Raw genomic sequence first — 20631 nt, forward strand, 5'->3', positions numbered from 1 at the left:
GCTTATAATCGAACCCACAATTGCTGATGCTCCAGATACTCAACTAGTCTCAAGAAGGCCAGTTTTATTGCTTCTTTAATCAGCACAACAGTTTTCAGCTGTGCTAACATAATTGCAAAAGGGTTTTCTAATGATCAATTAGCCTTTTAAAATGATAAACTTGGATTAGCAACACAACGTGCCATTGGAACACAGGACTGATGGTTGCTGATAATGGGCCTCTGTACACCTATGTAGATATTCCATTAAAAATCAGCCGTTTCCAGCTACAATAGCCATTTACAACATTAACAATGTCAACACTGTATTTCTGATGAATTTGATGTTATTTTAATGGACAAAAAAAATGCTTTTCCATAGAAAACAAGCACATTTCTAAGTGACCCCAAACGTTTGAACGGTAGTGTATATACACTACCAGTCAAAATTTTGGACACACCTACTCATTCAAGGGTTTTTCTTTATTTTTACTATTTTTTACATTGTAGAATAATAGTGAAGACATCAAAACTATGAAATAACACATATGGAATCATGTAGTAACCAAAAAAGTGTTAAACAAATGAAAATGTATTTTATGTTTGAGATTCTTCAAATAGCCACCCTTTGCCTTGATGACAGCTTTGCACACTCTTGGCATTCTCTCAATCAGCTTCATGGGGTAGTCACCTGGAATATATTTCAATTAGCAGCTGTGCCTTCTTAAAATTGAATTTGTGGAATTTCTTTCCTTCATAATGCGTTTGAGCCAATCAGTTGTGTTGTGACAAGGTAGGGGGGTATACAGAAGATAGCCCTATTTGGTAAGTCCATATTAGGGCAAGAACAGCTCAAATTAGCAAAGAGAAACGACAGTCCATCATTACTTTAAGACATGAAGGTCAGTCAATATGGAACATTTGAATCATTTTGAAAGTTTCTTCAAGTGCAGTCGCAAAAACCATCAAGCGCTATGATGAAACTGGCTCTCATGAGGACCGCCACAGGAATGGAAGTCCCAGAGTTACCTCTGCTGCAGAGGATAAGTTCATTAGAGTTACCAGCCTCAGAAATTGCAGCCCTAATAAATGCTTCACAGAGTTCAAGTTACAGAGACATCTTAACATCAACTCTTCAGATGGGACTGTGTGAATCAGGCCTTCATGGTTGAATTGCTGCAAAGAAACCACTACTAAAGGACACCAATAATAAGAAGAGACCTGCTTGGGCCAAGAAACACGAGCAATGGACATTAGACCGGTGGAAATTTGTCCTTTGGTCTGGAATCCAAATTAGAGATTTTTGGTTCCAACCGCTGTGTCTTTGTGAGACGCAGTGTGGGTGAACAGATGATCTCCGCATGTGTAGTTCCCACCGTAAAGCATGGAGGAGGAGGTGTTATGGATTGGGGGTACCTCGCTGGTGACACTGTCTGTGATTTATTTAGGATTCAAGGCACACTTAACCAGCATGGCTACCAGAGCATTCTGCAGCGATACGCCATCCCATCTGGTTTGGGCTTAGTGGGACTGTTTTTCAACAGAACAATGACCCAACACACCTCCAGGGTGTGTAAGGGCTATTTTACCAATAAGGAGAGTGATGGAGTGCTGTATCAGATGACCTGGCCTCCACAATCCCCCGACCTCAACCCAATTGAGATGGTTTGGGATGAGTCGGACGGCAGAGTGAAGGAAAAGCAGACAACAAGTGCTCAGCATATGTGGGAACTCCTTCAAGACTGTTGGAAAAACATTCCAGGTGAAAGCTGGTTGAGAGAATGCCAAGAGTGTGCAAAGCTCTCATCAAGTCAAAAGTTGGCTGTTTGAAGATTCTCAAATATTTAATATGTTTTGATTTGTTTAACACTTTTTTTTGTTAGTACATGATTCCGTATGTGTTATTTCATAGTTTTGATGTCTTAACAATTATTCTACAATGTAGGTAATAGTAAAAATAAAGAAAAACCCTTGAATGAGTAGGTGTGTCCAAACTTTTGACTGGTACTGTATATATATATATATATTCCCCTTTTTCTAATCACCATTACTATTATTTATTTTCTACTTTTATTGTTGATGTTATCATCTCAGTGGCCTTGTCATTCATGCTACTAAAGCTTATCTGTCAGAGAGAGAGAGAGAGAGAGAGAGAGAGAGAGAGAGAGAGAGAGAGAGAGAGAGAGAGAGAGAGAGAGAGAGAGAGAGAGAGAGAGAGAGAGAGAGAGAGAGAGAGAGAGAGAGAGAGAGAGAGAGAGAGAGAGAGAGAGAGAGAGAGAGAGAGAGAGAGAGAGAGAGAGAACCTGTGTTGAAGTAAGGCCTTTTATGCTTACCTTGTCAAAGTGATCAGATCAAGTTACAGTACATGCTAACTGGTGTAGCTGTATCAACTGCTGTCATGTGCAACATCCCAATTGTATTAGCTGGCGTTTCATTTGGTTCAGGCAGCCGTGGCCATGCAGTGAGAACACTGATAGAATATTGATGAAGGGGTCTTACATAAGCTTAGTGCAGCAGCAGTGTATCAGTCTGATGGTTCTCTCTCTTCTACTCTGTTAGAACTACCCCCCTCTGAGATACCAACCATGATCTAACCAGGGAGAAGGAACAACGTTATTGTTTGTGTGTGTGTGTCTCTGTAGTGTGCCCAGATTCATATATGTACACAAACAACAAGGGTTGCAAAATTCTGTCTCACTTATAATTCACTGTATCACAATTCCAGTGGGTCAGAAGTTTACATATACTAAGTTGACTGTGCCTTTAAACAGCTTGGAAAATTCCAGAAAATTATGTAATGGCTTTAGAAGCATCTGATAGGCTAATTGACATCATTTGAGTCAATTGGAGGTGTACCTGTGGATGTATTTCAAGGCCTACCTTCAAACTCAGTGCCTCTTTGCTTGACATCATAGGAAAATCAAAAGAAATCAGCTAAGACCTCAGAAAAAAAATTGTAGACCTCCACAATTCTGGTTCATACTTGGGAGCAATTTCCAAACGCCTGAAGGTACCACGTTCATTACATTTTACATTTTAGTCATTTAGCAGATGCTCTTATCCAGAGCGCATACAATCCTTTTTTAATTTTTAATTTTTCATACTGGTACGCAAGTATAAACACCATGGGACCACGCAGCCGTCATACTGCTCAGGAAGAAGACGCGTTCTGTCTCCTAGAGATGTACGTACTTTGGTGCGAAAAGTGCATATCAATCCCAGAACAACAGCAAAGGACCTTGTGATGATGCTGGAGGAAACAGGTACAAAAGTATCTATATCCACAGTAAAACGAGTCCTATATCGACATAACCTGAATGGCCGCTCAGCAAGGAAGAAGCCACTGCTCCAAAACCGCCATAAAAAAGCCAGACTACAGTTTGCAACTGCACATGGGGACAAAGATCGTACTTTTTGGAGAAATGTCCTCTGGTCTGATGAAACAAAAATATAACTGTTTGGCCATAATGACCATTGTTATGTTTGGAGGAAAAATGGGGTTGCTTGCAAGCTGAAGAACACCATCCCATCCGTGAAGCACGGGGGTGGCAGCATCATGCTGTGGGGGTGCTTTGCTGCAGGAGGGACTGGTGCACTTCACAAAATAGATGGCATCATGAGGAAGGAAAATTATGTGGATATATTGAAGCAACATCTCAAGACATCAGTCAGGAAGTTAAAGCTTGGTCACAAATGGGTCTTCCAAATGGACAATGACCCCAAGCATACTTCCAAAGTTGTGGCAAAATGGCTTCGGACAACAAAGTCAAGGTATTGGAGTGGCCATCACAAAGCCCTGACCTTAATCCTATAGAAAATGTTTGGGCAGAACTGAAAAAGCGTGTGCAAGCAAGGAGCAAGTCAGTTACACCAGCTCTGTCAGGAGGATTGGGCCAAAATTCACCCAACTTATTGTGGGAAGCTTGTGGAAGGCTACCCAAAATGTTTGACCCAAGTTAAACAATTGAAAGGCAATGCTACCAAATACTAATTGAGTGTATGTAAACTTCTGACCCATTGGGAATGTGATGAAAGAAATAAAATATGACATAAATCATTCTCTCTACTATTATTCTGACACTTCACATTCTTAAAATAAAATGGTGATCCTAACTGACCTAAGACATGGAATTTTGACTAGGATTAAATGTCAGGAATTGTAAAAAACTGAGTTTAAATGTATTTGGCTAAGGTGTATGTAAACTTCCGATTTCAACTGTATGCTGTAGGGAGTGCCCATGTTGTATAAATAGAGAGAGCTGTGCATTGTAGCGGGTCTTCGATATAGATATGGAGGATCATGTGTTGTAGTCCCTTACGTAAAAAACACATGAATTTCACGTGATCACATGTGAAGTGTTCCAAAAACATGTTTTCATGTGATCACGTGATCATATGTGAAGTTAATGTGATAATGTGACAACATGTAAAGCAACATGTGATATCATGAAAATAAACATGTGAAAACGTGATCACTTGAAGTGTTCCAAAAACAGATGTTTTCACATGATTTCACATGTGAAATTTCATGTGAAATCTTGTGATTTTCCACATTTGAAATCCTGTGGTTTTTCATGTAATGGATAACACAGAGTTGGTGAGAGATGCTTGGCCTGGCGCTATCTCTTTTTCTACCTCCCCTATTGTAGTCCCAAACTCCCTTTCCCACCAGCCTGCCCAACCTCTGATTGTATGTGTTTGTAAAGTTAGTTTGAATGGTTGTCTTTTTTGTGTCTTTCCTCCCTTTGTCGAGTCCCACACTCCCCTTGTCACCACTCTTCCTCGCTCTCTCCCTCTCCCCATGCCGCCCTCTCTCTCTCTCTATTTCTCTCTCTCTCCCTCTCCCCATGCCACCCTCTCTCTATCTCGCTATCTCACTGTCTCTCCCTCCCTTCATCCTCTTCCCAGCTTGGTGTGGTTTCCCAGGGTCAGGGTTGTAGGGTTGTTTATTGCATTACCTTGTCCTCAGCCTGGGAGCAAGACGTGTGTTCTATCTGTGTCTGTCTGTCTGCCTGTCTGTCTGCCTGTTTGCATGCCTGCCTGCCTGCCTGCCTGCCTGCCTGCCTGCCTGCCTGCCTGCCTGCCTGCCTGCCTGCCTGCCTGTCTGTCTGTCTGTCTGTCTGCCTGCCTGCCTGTCTGTCTGCCTGTCTGTCTGCCTGGCTGTCTGCCTGTCTGGCTGTCTGCCTGTCTGTCTGTCTGTCTGTCTACCATGGATGCTCTCTTAGGACACACACACACATAGGGACATATGCATGCGCACACATACAGGGACATACACATGCACTCACACGCACAGGGAAACACACACAGGAACAGGCATGCACACACACACACACTCTTACATACACTTTGGTACAGTGCAGGGAGGTTACAAGTTACACTATTACAAATCATCCCAGCTCATGTCTTGGTAAAGTAGGGGTGCTGAGGGTGCTGCAGTACCCCCTGAAAAATATAAATAAAATAATAACAACATTTAAAAAATCACAAAAGTAGTGCACTGGGCCTTTACTACTATTAGCGGAATGAATTAGAGGTCTGTATTGCGGGCAAACATATTTTTCATCATCTCTCCTTTGGTAGAAAAGGTAGTTGTATAATAACAGCATCTTGCAGGATTCAATAGTTGGAATTGTTGCCCTGTTCCTTTCTCTGCAATTGTCATTCTAGTGGAATCCAGAAAGAACAAAACCCTGTCGTCAAACATTTACATCAAAAGGTGCAAAGTTATGGGAAAGACCCAAAACATCCACAAAATAAAATATTTTTATTGATAAAATAACATGGAATACAACCACTTTTGTGCAGTATTAATTTACCATCCTTACTAACCACTTAATGTAAATGTACATTACTGTATTGTACATAGGCTGGTCATCTAGGTTTATACCTGTAGACCTTCCATCACCATGAAGTAGAACAATGCGCAATACAGTAATTGAGTACATTGAGACATCAAGTGGTTTGTGATCATGTGATGTGAGGTAATGATGTGGCTCAGTTGGTAGAGCATGGCACTTGCAATGCTAGGGTTATGGGTTCGATTCCCACGTGGCACCAGTACAAAAAAGTACAAAAATGTAAGGTCTGGATAAGAACATATACTAAAATGGAAAAGGAATGAATAGACCATTTCAGGTTTCACGTAGAAATAAGTTGCATTTGCAAAGTACAGTGCCTTGCAAAAGTATTCATCCCCCTTGGTGTTTTTCCTATTTTGTTGCGTTACAACCTGTAATTTAAATGGATTTTTATTTGCATTTCATGTAATGGACATACACAAAATACATCCCACAGAGCACCATTAAATCCATTATTAAAAAATTGAAAGAATATGGCACCACAACAAACCTGCCAAGAGCGGGCCGCCCACCAAAACTCACGGACCAGGCAAGGAGGGCATTAATCAGAGAGGCTTCAAAGAGACCAAAGATAACCCTGAAGGAGCTGCAAAGCTCCACAGCGGAGATTGGAGTATCTGTCCATAGGACCACTTTAAGCCGTACACTCAACAGAGCTGGGCTTTATGGAAGAGTGGCCAGAAAAAAGCCTGTTTCAGTCTTCCAGAGATTTGAGACTGGGACGGAGGTTCACCTTCCAGCAGGACAATGACCCTAAGCATACTGCTAAAGCAACACTCGAGTGGTTTAAGGGGAAACATTTAAATGTATTGGAATGACCTAGTCAATGCCCAGACCTCAATCCAATTGAGAATCTGTGGTATGGCTTAAAGATTGCTGTACACCAGCGGAACCCATCCAACTTGAAGGAGCAGGAGCAGTTTTACCTTGAAGAATGGGGGGTATGCACGCTCAAGTTCTCTGTATTTTTTTTCTTATTTTTGTTTCACAATAAAAAATATTTTGCATCTTCCAAGTGATAGGCATGTTGTGTAAATGAAATGATACAAACCCCCCCAAAAATCAATTTTAATTCCAGGTTGTAAGGCAACAAAATAGGAAAAATGCCAAGTGGGGTGAATACTTTCGCAAGCCACTGTATTTAAGGAAACTGGAAAACATATACACTACCGGTCAAAAGTTTTAGACCACCTACTCATTCAAGGGTTTGTCTTTATTTTTACATGACATTTTAGCAGACGCTCTTATGAGTGCATATACATATTCTTTTTTTATACTGGCCCCCCGTGGGAATCGAACCCACAACCCTGGCGTTGCAAACGCCATGCTCTACCAACTGAGCTACACGGGACCACAACATTGTAGAATAATAGTGAAGACATCAAAAATATGAAATAACACATGTGGAATCATGTAGTAACCAAAAAAGTGTTAAATGAATCCAAATATATTTTCAAATAGCCACCCTTTGCCTTGATGACAGCTTTGCATACTCTTGGCATTCTCTCAACCAGCTTCACCTGGAATGCTTTTCCAACAGTCTTGAAGGAGTTCCCACATATGCTGAGCACTTGTTGGCTGCTTTTCCTTCACTCTGTGGTCCGACTCATCCCAAACCATCTCAATTGGGTTGAGGTCGGGGGATTGTGGAGGCCAGGTCATCTGATGCAGCACTTCCCGTTCCATCCCCCGTCTGCAAAACAATCGCTGCACCCACACCCCCAAACTACTTCCCTTAGCTATACTGCTTGCTTTTTGACAGACAGACAGACAGACAGACAGACAGACAGACAGACAGTAGAGAGAGAGAGTTTTGAAAAACCCTCTGCAGTATTATCAACAGCAGACGCCAACATTTACTCAGTTAAAACAATGTCCGGAGCAAATGTCAAATACTGTACGACAGACCACGCATTCACCGTACACACCCTTATTGGCAACCAAACCAAACCAACCAAAACTAAAATAAAGTCTACTCATGCTTTGTTGATAAAAAACAAAAAACATTTGACTAAATTTGGCATGAGGGTCTGCTATACAAATTGATGGAAAGCTGTGTTGGGGGGAAAACATATGACATTATAAAATCTATGTACACAAACAACAAGTATGCAGTTAAATTTGGCAATAAACACACAGATTTCCTTCCTCAGGGCTGTGGGGTGAGAAAGGGTTGAAGCTTGAGCCCTACCCTCTTCAACATTTATATCAATTAATTGGCGAGGGCACTAGAACAGTTTGCAGCACCCGGCCTCACCCACTGGACTCAGAAATCAAATGTCCACTGTTTGCAGATGATCTGGTGCTTTTGTCCCCAACCAAGGAGGGCCTACAGCAGCACCTAGATCTTCTGCACAGATTATGTCAGACATGGGCCCTGACAGTGAATCTCAATTAGACAAAAATAATGGTGTTCCAGAAAAGGTCCAGTAGGCAGAACAAATTATATCTAGACACTGTTGCCCTGGAGAACCTAAATAATTATACCTACCTAAGCCTAAACATCAACACCACAGGTAACTTCCACAAGGCTGTGAACGATCTGAGGCAAGAAGGGCCTTCTACTCCATCAAAAGGAACATAAAACTTGACATCCCAATTAGGATCTGGCTAAAATGACTTCAATCAGTTATAGAACCCATTGCCCTCTATGGTTGTGAGCTCTGGGGTCCACTCACCAACCAATAATTCACAAAATGGGACAAACACCCAATTGAGACTGTGCATGCATAATTCTGCAAAAATATACTTTGTGTGCAACGCAACACACCAAACAATGCATGCAGAGTAGAATTAAGACTATATCCGCTAGTTATCAAAATACAGAAAAGCGATGTTACATTTTACAACCACCTAAAAGGAAGTTATGCCTACACGTTCCATCACAAAGCTCTCATCTACAGAGAGATTAACCTAGAGAAGATTCCCCTCAGCCAGATGGTTCTGGGGCTCTGTTCACAAACACAAACAGATTCTACAGAACCCCAGGACAGCAACACAATTAGACCCAACCAAATTATAAGAAAGCAAAAAGATACAGTTGAAGTCGGAAGTTTACATACACCTTAGCCAAATACATTTAAACTCAGTTTTTCACAATTCCTGACATTTAATCCTAGTACAAATTCCCTGTTTTAGGTCAGTTAGGATCACCACTTTATTTTAAGACAGTGAAATGTCAGAATAATAGTAGAGAGTGATTTATTTCAGCTTTTATTTCTTTAATCACATTCACAGTGGGTCAGAAGTTTACCTACACTCAATTAGTATTTGGTAGCATTGCCTTTAAATTGTTTAACTTGGGTCAAACGTTTCGGGTAGCCTTCCACAATCTTCCCACAATAAGTTGGGTGAATTTTGCCCATTCCTTCTGACAGAGCTGGTGTAACTGAGTCAGGTTTGTAGGCCTCCTTGCTCGCTCACGCTTTTTCAGTTCTGCCCACAAATATTCCATAGAATTGAGGTCAGGGCTTTGTGATGGCCACTCCAATACCTTGACTTTGTTGTCCTTAAGCCATTTTGCCACAACTTTGGAAGTATGCTTGGGGTCATTGTCCATTTGGAAGACCCATTTGCGACCAAGCTTTAACTTCCTGACTGATGTCTTGAGATGTTGCTTCAATATATCCACTTAATTTTCCTTCCTCATGATGCCATCTATTTTGTGATGTGCACCAGTCCCTCCTGCAGCAAAGCACCCCTACAGCATGATGCTGCCACCCCGTGCTTCACGGTTGGAATGGTGTTCTTCGGCATCCACAGGGACACCTCCAATTGACTCAAATGATGTCAAGTAGCCTATCAGAAGCTTCTAAAGCCATTACATAATTTTCTGGAATTTTCCAAGGTGTTTAAAGGCACAGTCAACTTAGTGTTTGTAAACTTCTGACCCACTGGAATTGTGATACAGTGAATTATAAGTGAAATTGTTGGAAAAATTACTTGTGTCATGCACAAAGTGTTCTAACCGACTTGCCAAAACTATAGTTTGTTAACAATAAATTTGTGGAGTGGTTGAAAAACGAGTTTTAATGACTCCAATCTAAGTGTATGTAAACTTCCGACTTCAACTGTAACTATTCGACACACTGGAAAGAATCAACCAAAAAAACAGAGTAAATTGGAATGCTATCTGGTCCTAAACAGAGAGTACACAGTGGGAGAACACCTGACCACTGTGACCGAACCAAAATAAGAAAATCCTTGACTATGTACAGACTCAGTGAGCATAGTCTTGCTATTGAGAGAGGCCCCCATAGGCAGATCTGGCTATGTGCACACTGCCCACAAAATGGGGTGGAAACTGAGCTGCACTTCTTAACCGTATGACCACCTTAGAGATACATATTTCCCACAGATCACGCGAACCCACAAAGTATTTGAAAACAATTCAAACATTGATAAACTCCCATATCTGTTAGTCGAAATACCACTGTGTGCAATCAAAGCAGCAAGATATATGGTCCGTTGCCATGAGAAAAGGGCAACCAGTGCAGAACAAACAACATTGTAAATACCACCAATATTTATCTGTTTATTTATTTCCCCTACTATGAGAGAGAGAGAGAGAGAGAGAGAGAGAGAGAGAGAGAGAGAGAGAGAGAGAGAGAGAGAGAGAGAGAGAGAGAGAGAGAGAGCTCCTGTCCTATTGTCTCAGAGAGAGTATGAGCTGTAGATGCCCAGAGCAGAGCATAACAGGAAGCGTATCTGTAAGAGAGTAGTCTACCTCTTCACCACATGGAAGAGACTCAGTGACATAGAGAGAGAGACATGTTGCCAATGTACCCCAGGGCATGTTTGACTAGTCAGGCACACTGTACTGTATCCCTGAATCTGTGGCCCTGGTGTTTACACACACACACGCACACACACACATAGATTAGATCAGGGGGGAAGTGGGGGGACAGGATAGTAGAAGAGAAAGGTTCAAAGAAATGAGACAAAAATAATGAGGGGAGGGACGAAAGGAGAGAGGGGGCATGTTTGCCGTTTTAACGGTTGAGAACATCTGCACTCGTCTGGCACATCTGTCCGTTCCCTGTTCGTGATTCCCGTTGTCTCCTGCACAGTGTTCAATGGAGCGAGGGAGAGAGAGGAGTATTCCATGAACACCAGCTACACCCCTCACCAGTGTCTATTACACTGTAATCCCTATACACCCCTCTCCCCTCTCCTCCCTCTCTCTCTCCATTCATCGCTCAACTCTCCTCACTCCAGATCCCCCCCTCCATGCGGAGCCCAGGTACAGCAGATAATCATACATCTTCAATCCAGACTCATGTTACCAATGACCTGCATCCCTTATAACAGCTAGAATAAAAGTAGAAAGAGAGAGATCTCTTGAGTAAAAGCCAAATTGGATTTATACCAAAACATTGTATGACCGATCAGATTTACACCCTACACACCCTGATAGATAAACATGTCCACCAAAATCAGACCAACATTTATGCTTGCTTTATCAACTTCCAAAAAGCATTTAATTCTATTTGGCATACAGGACTGTTCTAAAAAAGTTATTGAAAGTGGTGTAGGGGGTAAAACATATGACATAATTAAATTAATGTATACTGGCAATACGTGCAGCATAAAAATTGGGAAGAAAATAACAGACATTTTTAACCGGGGGCTTTTCAATATTTACATCAACGATATGGCAACTATTCTAGAAAAATCCTCAGCCCCTGGTGTAATTCTCCACAATTCAGTGGTTAAATGCCTGCTCTTCACAGATTACCTGTGCCTGCTGTCACCCACAGCGCATCATCTACAACAAAGCCTGGACCTGCTAGAGCAGTACTGCCAGACCTGGGCCATGGCAGTAAACCCCCAAAATACAAAAATAATGATTTTCCAGAGAAGATCCAGATCTCAGGGAATTAGACCAAAGTTCTCAATTGGTACAAAATATATAGAGTACTGCACACACTACAATTACCTTCAAAATAAAAACTTTAACTGACACCTAAATGAGGCAGTGCATGAACTGAGAGAGAAGGCACTCAGGGCATTCTATGCCATTAAAAAACAAATTCAAATTGAAATACCTATTAAAATTTGGCTAAAACTAATTGATTGTGTCATTGAACCAATTGCACTTTATGGCAGTGAGATGTGAGGTCCACTTGCGAAACAAGATTTCACCCAATGGGACAAACAACCCATTGAAACCCTGCATGCAGAGTTCTGTAAGATTCTCCTACCTGATCTGTGGGCCCCGTGTAGCTCAGTTAGTAGAGCATGGCGCTTGCAACGCCAGGGTTGTGGGTTCGTTTCCCACGGGGGGCCAGTAAGAAAATGTATGCACTCACTAACTGTAAGTTGCTTTGGATAAGAGCGTCTGCTAAATGACTAAAATGTAATGTCCAGAGGAAAACTACAAACAATGCATGCAGGGCAGAGTTAGGCCAATATCCACTAATAATAAAAACTCCAAAAAGAGCTATTCAGTTTTGGAAACATCTCAAATACAGTGACCCCCTCTCATATCATTACTAAGCCCTGCAATGCCAAGAGCTGAGCAAAGAAAAGAGTCCCCTCATCCAGCTGGTCCTGGGGCTGAGTTCACAAACCTGTTATACTAACACACTGAAGCATCAGGACCAGAACATCCAATCAATGAGAATAAACCAAATTATTACACAGTCAAAACAAAACTACATTACCTATTGGTTAACACAAGCACAAAGCAAAATGTAGTGCTATCTGACCATAAATCGACAGTACCCCATGGCAAACTGTTTGACTATGGTTACTAATCAAAACCTTGACAAAGTACAGGCTCAGTGAGCACTGCCTTGTCATTGAGAAAGGTAGACACAGAAAAACCTGTCTCCCTGTAGAGGAAAGGTAACCACTGCACCACAGCAGAACCCTAGACAGAGCTGCATTTCCTGACTAAATGTAAAAAATATAAAACAATTAGAGTGTAATTTCCCTTACCCTTATTCAAGGTTTCAAAGACCTCTCTGATGACAATAGGCTACCCATCCTGTTGGGGGAGGATTAACAGAGCTATTGGTTGGCAGCGCACTACATTGCTGCCTGCCATAAGATGGGGGACAGTGTCTGACAGACTAACCTGCACCTCTATGCCATTGTTATTGTTATTGTCCATTGTATGGTTATTTTTACCCGTGATTATTGTTGTTACTGATTGTCCCGTTGACAATCTTGATTGTTATTATTTTAATCATGTTATACTGTAAATAAATTACTTAATTAAAGTACGCCTTGGCAATATGTACATTTATACGTCATGCCATAAAAGCAATTTGAATTGAGAGAGAGCGAGAGAGGGAGAGAGGGAGAGATGGTGAAAAGAAAGATATGGGTATAGAGGAGGGAGTGAGGGCAGACCTTGGTGTAAAGTACCTAAGTAAAAATACTTTAAAGTACTACTTATTCGTTTTTTGGGTATCTGTACTTTATTTTAACATGTATATTTTTGACTACTTTTACTTTTACTTCACTACATTCGTAAAGAAAATAATGTACTTTTTACTCCATGCATTTTCCCTGACTTAAATCCTTTGTCTTGCCCATTCACCCTGAATGGCACACATTACACAATCCATGTCTCAATTGTCTCAAGGCATAAAAATCCTTCTTTAACCTGTCTCCTCACCTTCATCTACACTGATTGAAGTGGATTTAACAAGTGACATCAATAAGGGATCATAGCTTTCATCTGGATTCACCTGGTCAACCAATGTCGTGAAATTAGCAGGTATTCTTAATGTTTTGTATACTCAGTGTGCATACAGTATACCCTACTGGTGCTGATGCTGCTGTTAATATGGTGTTGCCATGGCTTGCATCAGCATCCTCTCTCCAGGGGCAGGTCCCCTAGCACTCTTCAACGTGCACTCTCCACCCCGGGAGGCAAAGACGTCGATGGCATCAAGTTTGCTATCTAGAAACGATAACGACACACATAAACAAATGCATGCGTGTGTGCGCGCACACACACACACACACACACACACACACACACACACACACACACACACACACACACACACACACACACACACACACACACATACCAAACGATGTCTGGACTGCCTATTTCTTCTCACCAGGCACTGATGCCTGTTTTCTAGGTCCAAGTTATAATTACCCACCTGAGGATAAATATAGAGCTTCAGAAACAACAACCTGACAGAAACACTCACATCACAGGCACACACACACACACACACACGCATGCACGAATGCACACAAACTATCACGACTCAGGAGATGACCCAGATGCAGACACAGGAGGCAGACAGTACAGTTCTCAATAATAATTTATTAGAACACTGGGCAGGCAAGCGGCAGGTCGAGGACAGGCAGAGGTTCGTAATCAGGTCAGAGTCAGGCAGGTACAGGACGGCAGGCAGGCTCGGGGTCAGGGCAGGCAGAATGGTAAGAATCGGGAAAACTAGGAAATAAACACTTGAGAAACAGGAAAACGGGAAAGTACGCTGGTAAGACCTGACAAGACAAGACGAACTGGCAACAGACAAACAGAGAACACAGGTATAAATGCACAGGGGATAATGGGGAAGATGGGCGACACCTGGAGGGGGGTGGAGACAAGCATAAAGACAGACGAAACTGATCAGGGTGTGACACAAACACTGAGAAGAGTGGATGAGAAGAAGGAGAAAAGAAAGATAAGGGAGGATGGCTTGGATACAGGCATTGGTCATCATGGCTATGGCATTGGCCTCAGTGAATCACTAGGCCTGGGAGAGACACTGGTCTTGTGGTTGTCTTTAACAAGCATGACTCACAGCTTGGTACTGATTTATATCATTAGACCAGGGATGGGCAACTTTGATGGGGATGGGGGCCACAAAAAGATCTGAAATCATGATGAGGGGCCGCATAGGCTCGGAGGTCTGCGTACCTACATCCATACCCACACATGCAGTCAGAGCCGGCCCTAGCCTTCTGGGGGCCCCCCTCCCCCCCACCTTGCAAGCAAAACGTTAGCTGACGTGCTAATTGAGTGACTGTCAGTGACTGACATAACAAAATAAAAACTGCTGATTCACAACCAAATTTCGAAATTGCACCTCGTGTATTCTACTATTCTAACTCTCAACAGTAAGTTGAAACCCCGACTGAGTTCCTAAAGAATATATATATACTCCGTAGGTGGAGTGTGTCACATGTGTGGTAGTACAAAACCAAGAGACAGACAAGGCAGTTCAGCACTCAAAAAAATTGTTCACAGGTAGCCTGGGGAATCTTCATGTCCCAAAAGAATGTTCTCACAAAAAAACAAGGCAAATACTCAAAATCAACAACTGGCCCTTTATGGCAGTAATTGAGCGTAAACAGTGGGGAAGATCATCTTTTAACCCAGGGCAGAGAGAGCCTCAAACCTTCAGCATTGGTTGCTTACTGGTCCAATGTTTGCGACAGAGGTTCGGCGTGTCCTCCTCACGGCTCTCTCTCTCCCTCCCCGAATACCACTGCCTCCCCATGTTCTGCTGCCCTAATTGCAGTCAGCTGTCCAAGATGTGCAGCTGCAGTCATTTAAGTCTCTGTGGAGATGCCACACCTTGTAATGAGTGGTTTAGCCACCAGGTGGGGCCAAAAGCCGGTCTTTCCCACCCCTACATACCTCGGGTGCTCACAATATACAGTATACATTCACTACCGTTCAAAAGTTTGGGGTCACTTAGAATTGTCCTTGTTTTTGAAAGAATATAATAGAATAGCCTTCATTTCTCAGAACAAGAATAGACTGACAAGTTTCAGAAGAAAGTGATTTGTTTCTGGCCATTTTGAGCCTGTAATCGAACCTACAATTGCTGATGCTCCAGATACTCAACTAGTCTCAAGAAGGCCAGTTTTATTGCTTCTTTAATCAGCACAACAGTTTTCAGCTGTGCTAACATAATTGCAAAAGGGTTTTCTAATGATCAATTAGCCTTTTAAAATGATAAACTTGGATTAGCAAACACAACGTGCCATTGGAACACAGGATTGCTGGTTGCTGATAATGGGCCTCTGTACGCCTATGTAGATATTCCATTAAAAATCAGCCATTTCCAGCTACAATAGCCATTTACAGCATTAACAATATCTACACTGTATTTCTGATCAATTTGATGTTATTTTAATGGACAAAAAAAATGCTTTTCTTTCGAAAACAAGGACATTTCTAAGTGACCCCAAAGTTTTGAACGGTAGTGTGTATATATATATATATATATATGTGTGTGTGTTTCATTATTGTTTTCTTAAAAATTGATCCGCTGGCCTACAAAAGGGGGACCGCTGCCGCATGAGGCTCGCCTGAGGCCAGTTGCCCATCCCTGCATTAGACCTTTTATTGACTTATTGTTACTGTTGTTATTTTTTTTTTTACTTCTTTGATATTTAACTGCACTGTTGAGAGGTAGCAAGTAAGCAGTTCATAGCACAGTTTACACCCCTCTGTATCCTGTGTATATGATGAATAAACGTTGATTTGATTGGAATTTTAGTACAAATATTGAAAATGATTACTTTGAATATCATGCCTGTTATACTATCTAACTGACTAGCTGCTGTTTCTATAATAAAGGGTATTTTGCTGAAGTTCCTAGACCAAACTGTAAACTATATAAATCATGCAAACCAACAACTGCCAAGTAGCACCCTGTCGACTTCAATCTAAGTAAAAAGGCTGTAGCTAGCTAGCAGGAGCTGCTGTGCCATGGCCCTTATAGTGAATGAGTCACAACACAACACAGGAGGGGGTGTTATTCTCCTCAACACTGACTCTGGGGTGAGTTCTGCCCCAGGTGTGTAAGGGATCCTGGTGATCACGCATGCACACTCACACTCACACACACACACACACACACACACACACACACACACACACACACACACACACACACACACACACACACACACACACACACACACACACACACACACACACACACACACAGGGCTCACAGTCTGTGCAGGACTGGTTTTGCCACTGCACTGGGGTGGTGTGTGAGTTGAGCAACAGTTTGAGATCACACACACACTTGAACTTATGGTTGTTTTGTCTTGTTAAAGGACTATAGAGCTAACTTTATCTAGCCAGGTCATCCATTTGAGATTCAAATCTCTTTTGCTGCTTTCTTCCTGTTGTTGTTTTGACCTTGACGATGTACAATAACAATTCCGACAATGTTTTATAGATAAAATAGCAGAGAAACCATCTCTGAAACCGTCAGTCAGGCTGTCAAGCTAAAACAGCCAGTAGTGTTCTATGTCTTGGGACTAGAATTGTGTTGTTGTCCTTTGGTCTAAGTTTTTAATAGCAGTTTTAATGATTGTGTTGAGTGTGTGTGTGTGCAATGTGTTTGTGAGTGTGTGTGTGGGTGAACGTGTGTGTGTGTGTGTGTCTCAGCCCTCCCCATTCCCAGTCCTTCCGGCTGGTGTGGAGTTGCTCTGTTCACAGGCAGACTGCTAATGTGCTGACAGAAGGACAGAGAGCTGAAAAGGTTGTTATAGCTCAGACAAACACTGACCTCAGAGACAACTTGGCCGACTTGGTTTTACATTTAGAATATTAATGTACAACATGTTGACTCTCAGAGTTCCAAGACAGTTAGGCTACATTCTAGTTAGAATACAAAAGAGAATGTTGTTGTCGTGATTGGTGTTTGGTGCCAACATGGAAGCTAGTTTGGCAGCCACTGTACTGTATACAGTGTCTATAAGCCTACTGTGCTCTGTCAAACACTAGTTTGCTGTTGCTACTGCTCAATACTTCTGTCTCATACTGTATCTCCTTTCGTTCAGAGAGTAGTTCTCTGTACTGACCGTTGTTGACTGTGTTCTCCCCACTGACTAACCGTCTACAGAGGCACAAGGTATCAGGAGGGCTTTCACTAGGAAGACTAATTACTTTTAAGTCAACATTTGCTATGATTGAGCAAATCAATGCTTTAGGTTTTCTTGACCTTCTACTGATTAGGATGTATGCTGTGTACCAGTGTATGTGTTCTCACACTACTCCCTACGTATGGTGCCTCGTTAGGCACTCCCTGTCTCCCTATGTTGGACTGCTGCCAGCCAATACCATCTACTAAGAGGCAATATTACTCACATGCGTGCCAAATACTTAGGGGTTTCTAGTTGAGGAGTTTGTCAGGTGTGACTTGGGGAAAGATAGAGCAGGGGAGAGGATGGGTTTCTCTCATGACTCTTCCTGATCAGGGTTATTCTTTGTTGTCTTGGATTGCTGTCTTTGGGGGCTTTGGGTTGCTGTTCAACACCTAGTGACAAATGCATGGTTTAAACCTCCGTAGTAGTCAGGGACCATGGACCTTTGACATAGTGCTTTATCTATTAATATGTTCCTGTGTGTATTATTGCCTTATCTGTACTGTGTCAAAGATGACTGGGGTCAGTGAACACCTGTCCAAGGTCTATATGTAACTGGCAGAATGTGTACTACTAGCCGTCATGTTTTGGACAAAGTGCATCGAAATAGATAGTTTGATGGCTCAACTTACTTGCACCCCTTTTACTGCACATCACACTTGTTTCCACACACCTGTGCCCTCTTGTCTCAGTAACAGATCATCATTGTCTCATTCCTCTCTGTAGACATGATTGTGCACAATGAAGTTATACTTTTACATACTTATCTGAAGCTGATATGCCTCTACTGCCCTCATTTGGCAGATGAGAGAAATGATGGTATTACCCACATTACCTTTACATGTTGATGTTGTGTAGCTTAGAATGACCTGTGAGCTAGCTAACCAAGCACAGTGGCACCAGGAAAGAGAAAGGACATGAATGTATTATTATTAACCAGTATTTCTTTCAGGATACCAGTCCTTGCAGGGTATTTGTGGGTCCTTGAGTTTCACAGAAATATAAGACATATACTGTAGGTCTTACTGCACCCTTACCTCTGTCTAGGATCCTCACCCATCCCCTTGCCTACCTTTACCCTCTGGGTACCCCACCAATCAATGTGCTCTGACCTCTGAACTTTGACCTTTATAACCTCTGACCCTCACCGATCTCTCCTCTCCACCCTCTCACCCCAACCTGTGAGGACCCCTGAGCATAGCTGTCCTCCATTGTGCGTGTGTAGAGTTCCCCAGATGATCTTGTTTCATGTAGGTAGTATTCCCCCTTTATTCCCCCTTCATTCCCCCTTTTTCTTCACCTCCTCCCAACCGCATGGTTCCTCTGCTCACTGCATGGTGTTTGTCTCTAACTGTTACAGAGTGAGAACCTGGATTCACCTTGTTGGTTTTACTGTCAAGCGTCTGTGGATGCAGTGACTGTTTTTAAACTGCATGTTAATGGGCTTGTTCGACATTGCAGCCAGCATTGTAGGCAAGGCGCGATTGACCAATCTACAAATCACCTTGCATCATAAATAACAACTTCTTATTACTTGTAGATCAGTGAGTCACAATTTACCCACAATGCATTACGGATTTGATATTTTCAAACACAGCCATTGACTGAGTTCTAAATGGCTTCATTGATATGACCATCCTTAACTGCTGCGGTGCCATTCTAAAGGCTGGATATTCACCACTAACCTGGGCTATTTTCTGTCTGCTCTAAACTGGCTGTGGTTTGCATGCTCTAACTCACCAATAATACATCAGTCAATGAAACAGTTTGTGCAGTATTTGCTTATAATAGAAACCAAATACAGCTGTTTCATCATACTCCACTATACTAGTCATGCTGTGTATGAAAGGTTTGTTGGCCATTGACAATTATTCAATGCAACATTAAAATACATGCTTTTTATATGCATGTGTTTGAGACCTGTGTGCGTATTTTTTGCTTCAAATGCATGAACGTGTGTGATGATGCTGCTGCTGATGGTGATGTTTCACGTGAGGAAGGCTAACGCTGTATCTCCTCTCTGTCTGTTCCAGGTTTGGTACGAGGAAGAGGAGGAAGGTGAGATTAAGGGCCCAATTGTGTTCTGTATGCAGGCTGAACACGCAGGAACACGCACGTACTACTTCAGCGCTGAGACTGCTGAGGAACAGGAGGAGTGGGTCGATGCTATGAACGAGGCTGCACACGTCCAGATACAGCCTACACAGAGGTAAGCACACACACACGCACTCACTCACGCATGCATGCATGTACGCACACACACACACTTTCTAACTCTGTCCCTTCCCCACAGGACCACCAACTCCGAGGCCACCACGCCCACAGCAGAACTCCATGGTAACACGTTGGTAACCAAAGGACCTGAACCACACACCCAGACACACACACACATCGAGGACAACGGCCAGACGACTGACCTCCTAGACCCCGTGCGCGGACCACGAGAACCTGCACATCACAAGGTCAACGGGGTCAATGCCATGGAAACTCCCCCTCCCTCCACCAGCCACTCAGAGAAGGAGGGGAGGATGGGGGGAGAGAGAGGGGAGAGGGGGGAGAGAGGAGTACTTGGACCTGGGGGTGCACCCTATCACCAGCCCAATGGGTGGGGCCCCTACGGCCCCCCAAACGGGCCCCCACACCATGGAAACGGACCACCCCAGGGTAAAGGGTGGCCACCCCAGGGACCTCCAAAGGGAGGGACGCGAGAGGGGAGGGAGGTGAGGGAGCAGCCTGAGAACGTGGTGCTGAGACGGGGCTTTGTGCCACGGACGAACCCTGAGAGACAGGCCCAGAGGAAAAGCTCCATGACCCAGCTACAGCAGTGGGTCAACCAGCGCAGAGTCATGGCTGTACAGGAGGACTTGAACAGGTGAGAGAGACAGAGGTAGAGAGAGAAAAAGAGAGGGGTATGGGAG

At 42.9% G+C, this 20631-nt stretch overlaps 1 protein-coding gene across 5 annotated transcripts in view; it reads left to right on the plus strand.

Moving 5' to 3' along the window:
• plekha6 (pleckstrin homology domain containing, family A member 6) overlaps positions 1-20631 on the plus strand; it is a 171736-nt gene that overhangs the window by 120395 nt on the left and 30710 nt on the right. For 4 of the 5 annotated variants that reach the window (XM_041888482.2, XM_041888484.2, XM_041888485.2 and 1 more), the window contains 2 exons: positions 19747-19922; positions 20007-20585. In XM_041888482.2, coding sequence (XP_041744416.2) covers positions 19747-19922; positions 20007-20585 — 755 coding nt within the window. The remainder of the gene's footprint in view (positions 1-19746; positions 19923-20006; positions 20586-20631) is intronic. The other variant, XM_041888481.2, reaches the window with a different exon arrangement.

The sequence above is a fragment of the Coregonus clupeaformis genome, chromosome 10 (assembly GCF_020615455.1).
Source record: "Coregonus clupeaformis isolate EN_2021a chromosome 10, ASM2061545v1, whole genome shotgun sequence".
In the NCBI taxonomy this organism is placed as follows: Eukaryota; Metazoa; Chordata; class Actinopteri; order Salmoniformes; family Salmonidae; genus Coregonus; species Coregonus clupeaformis.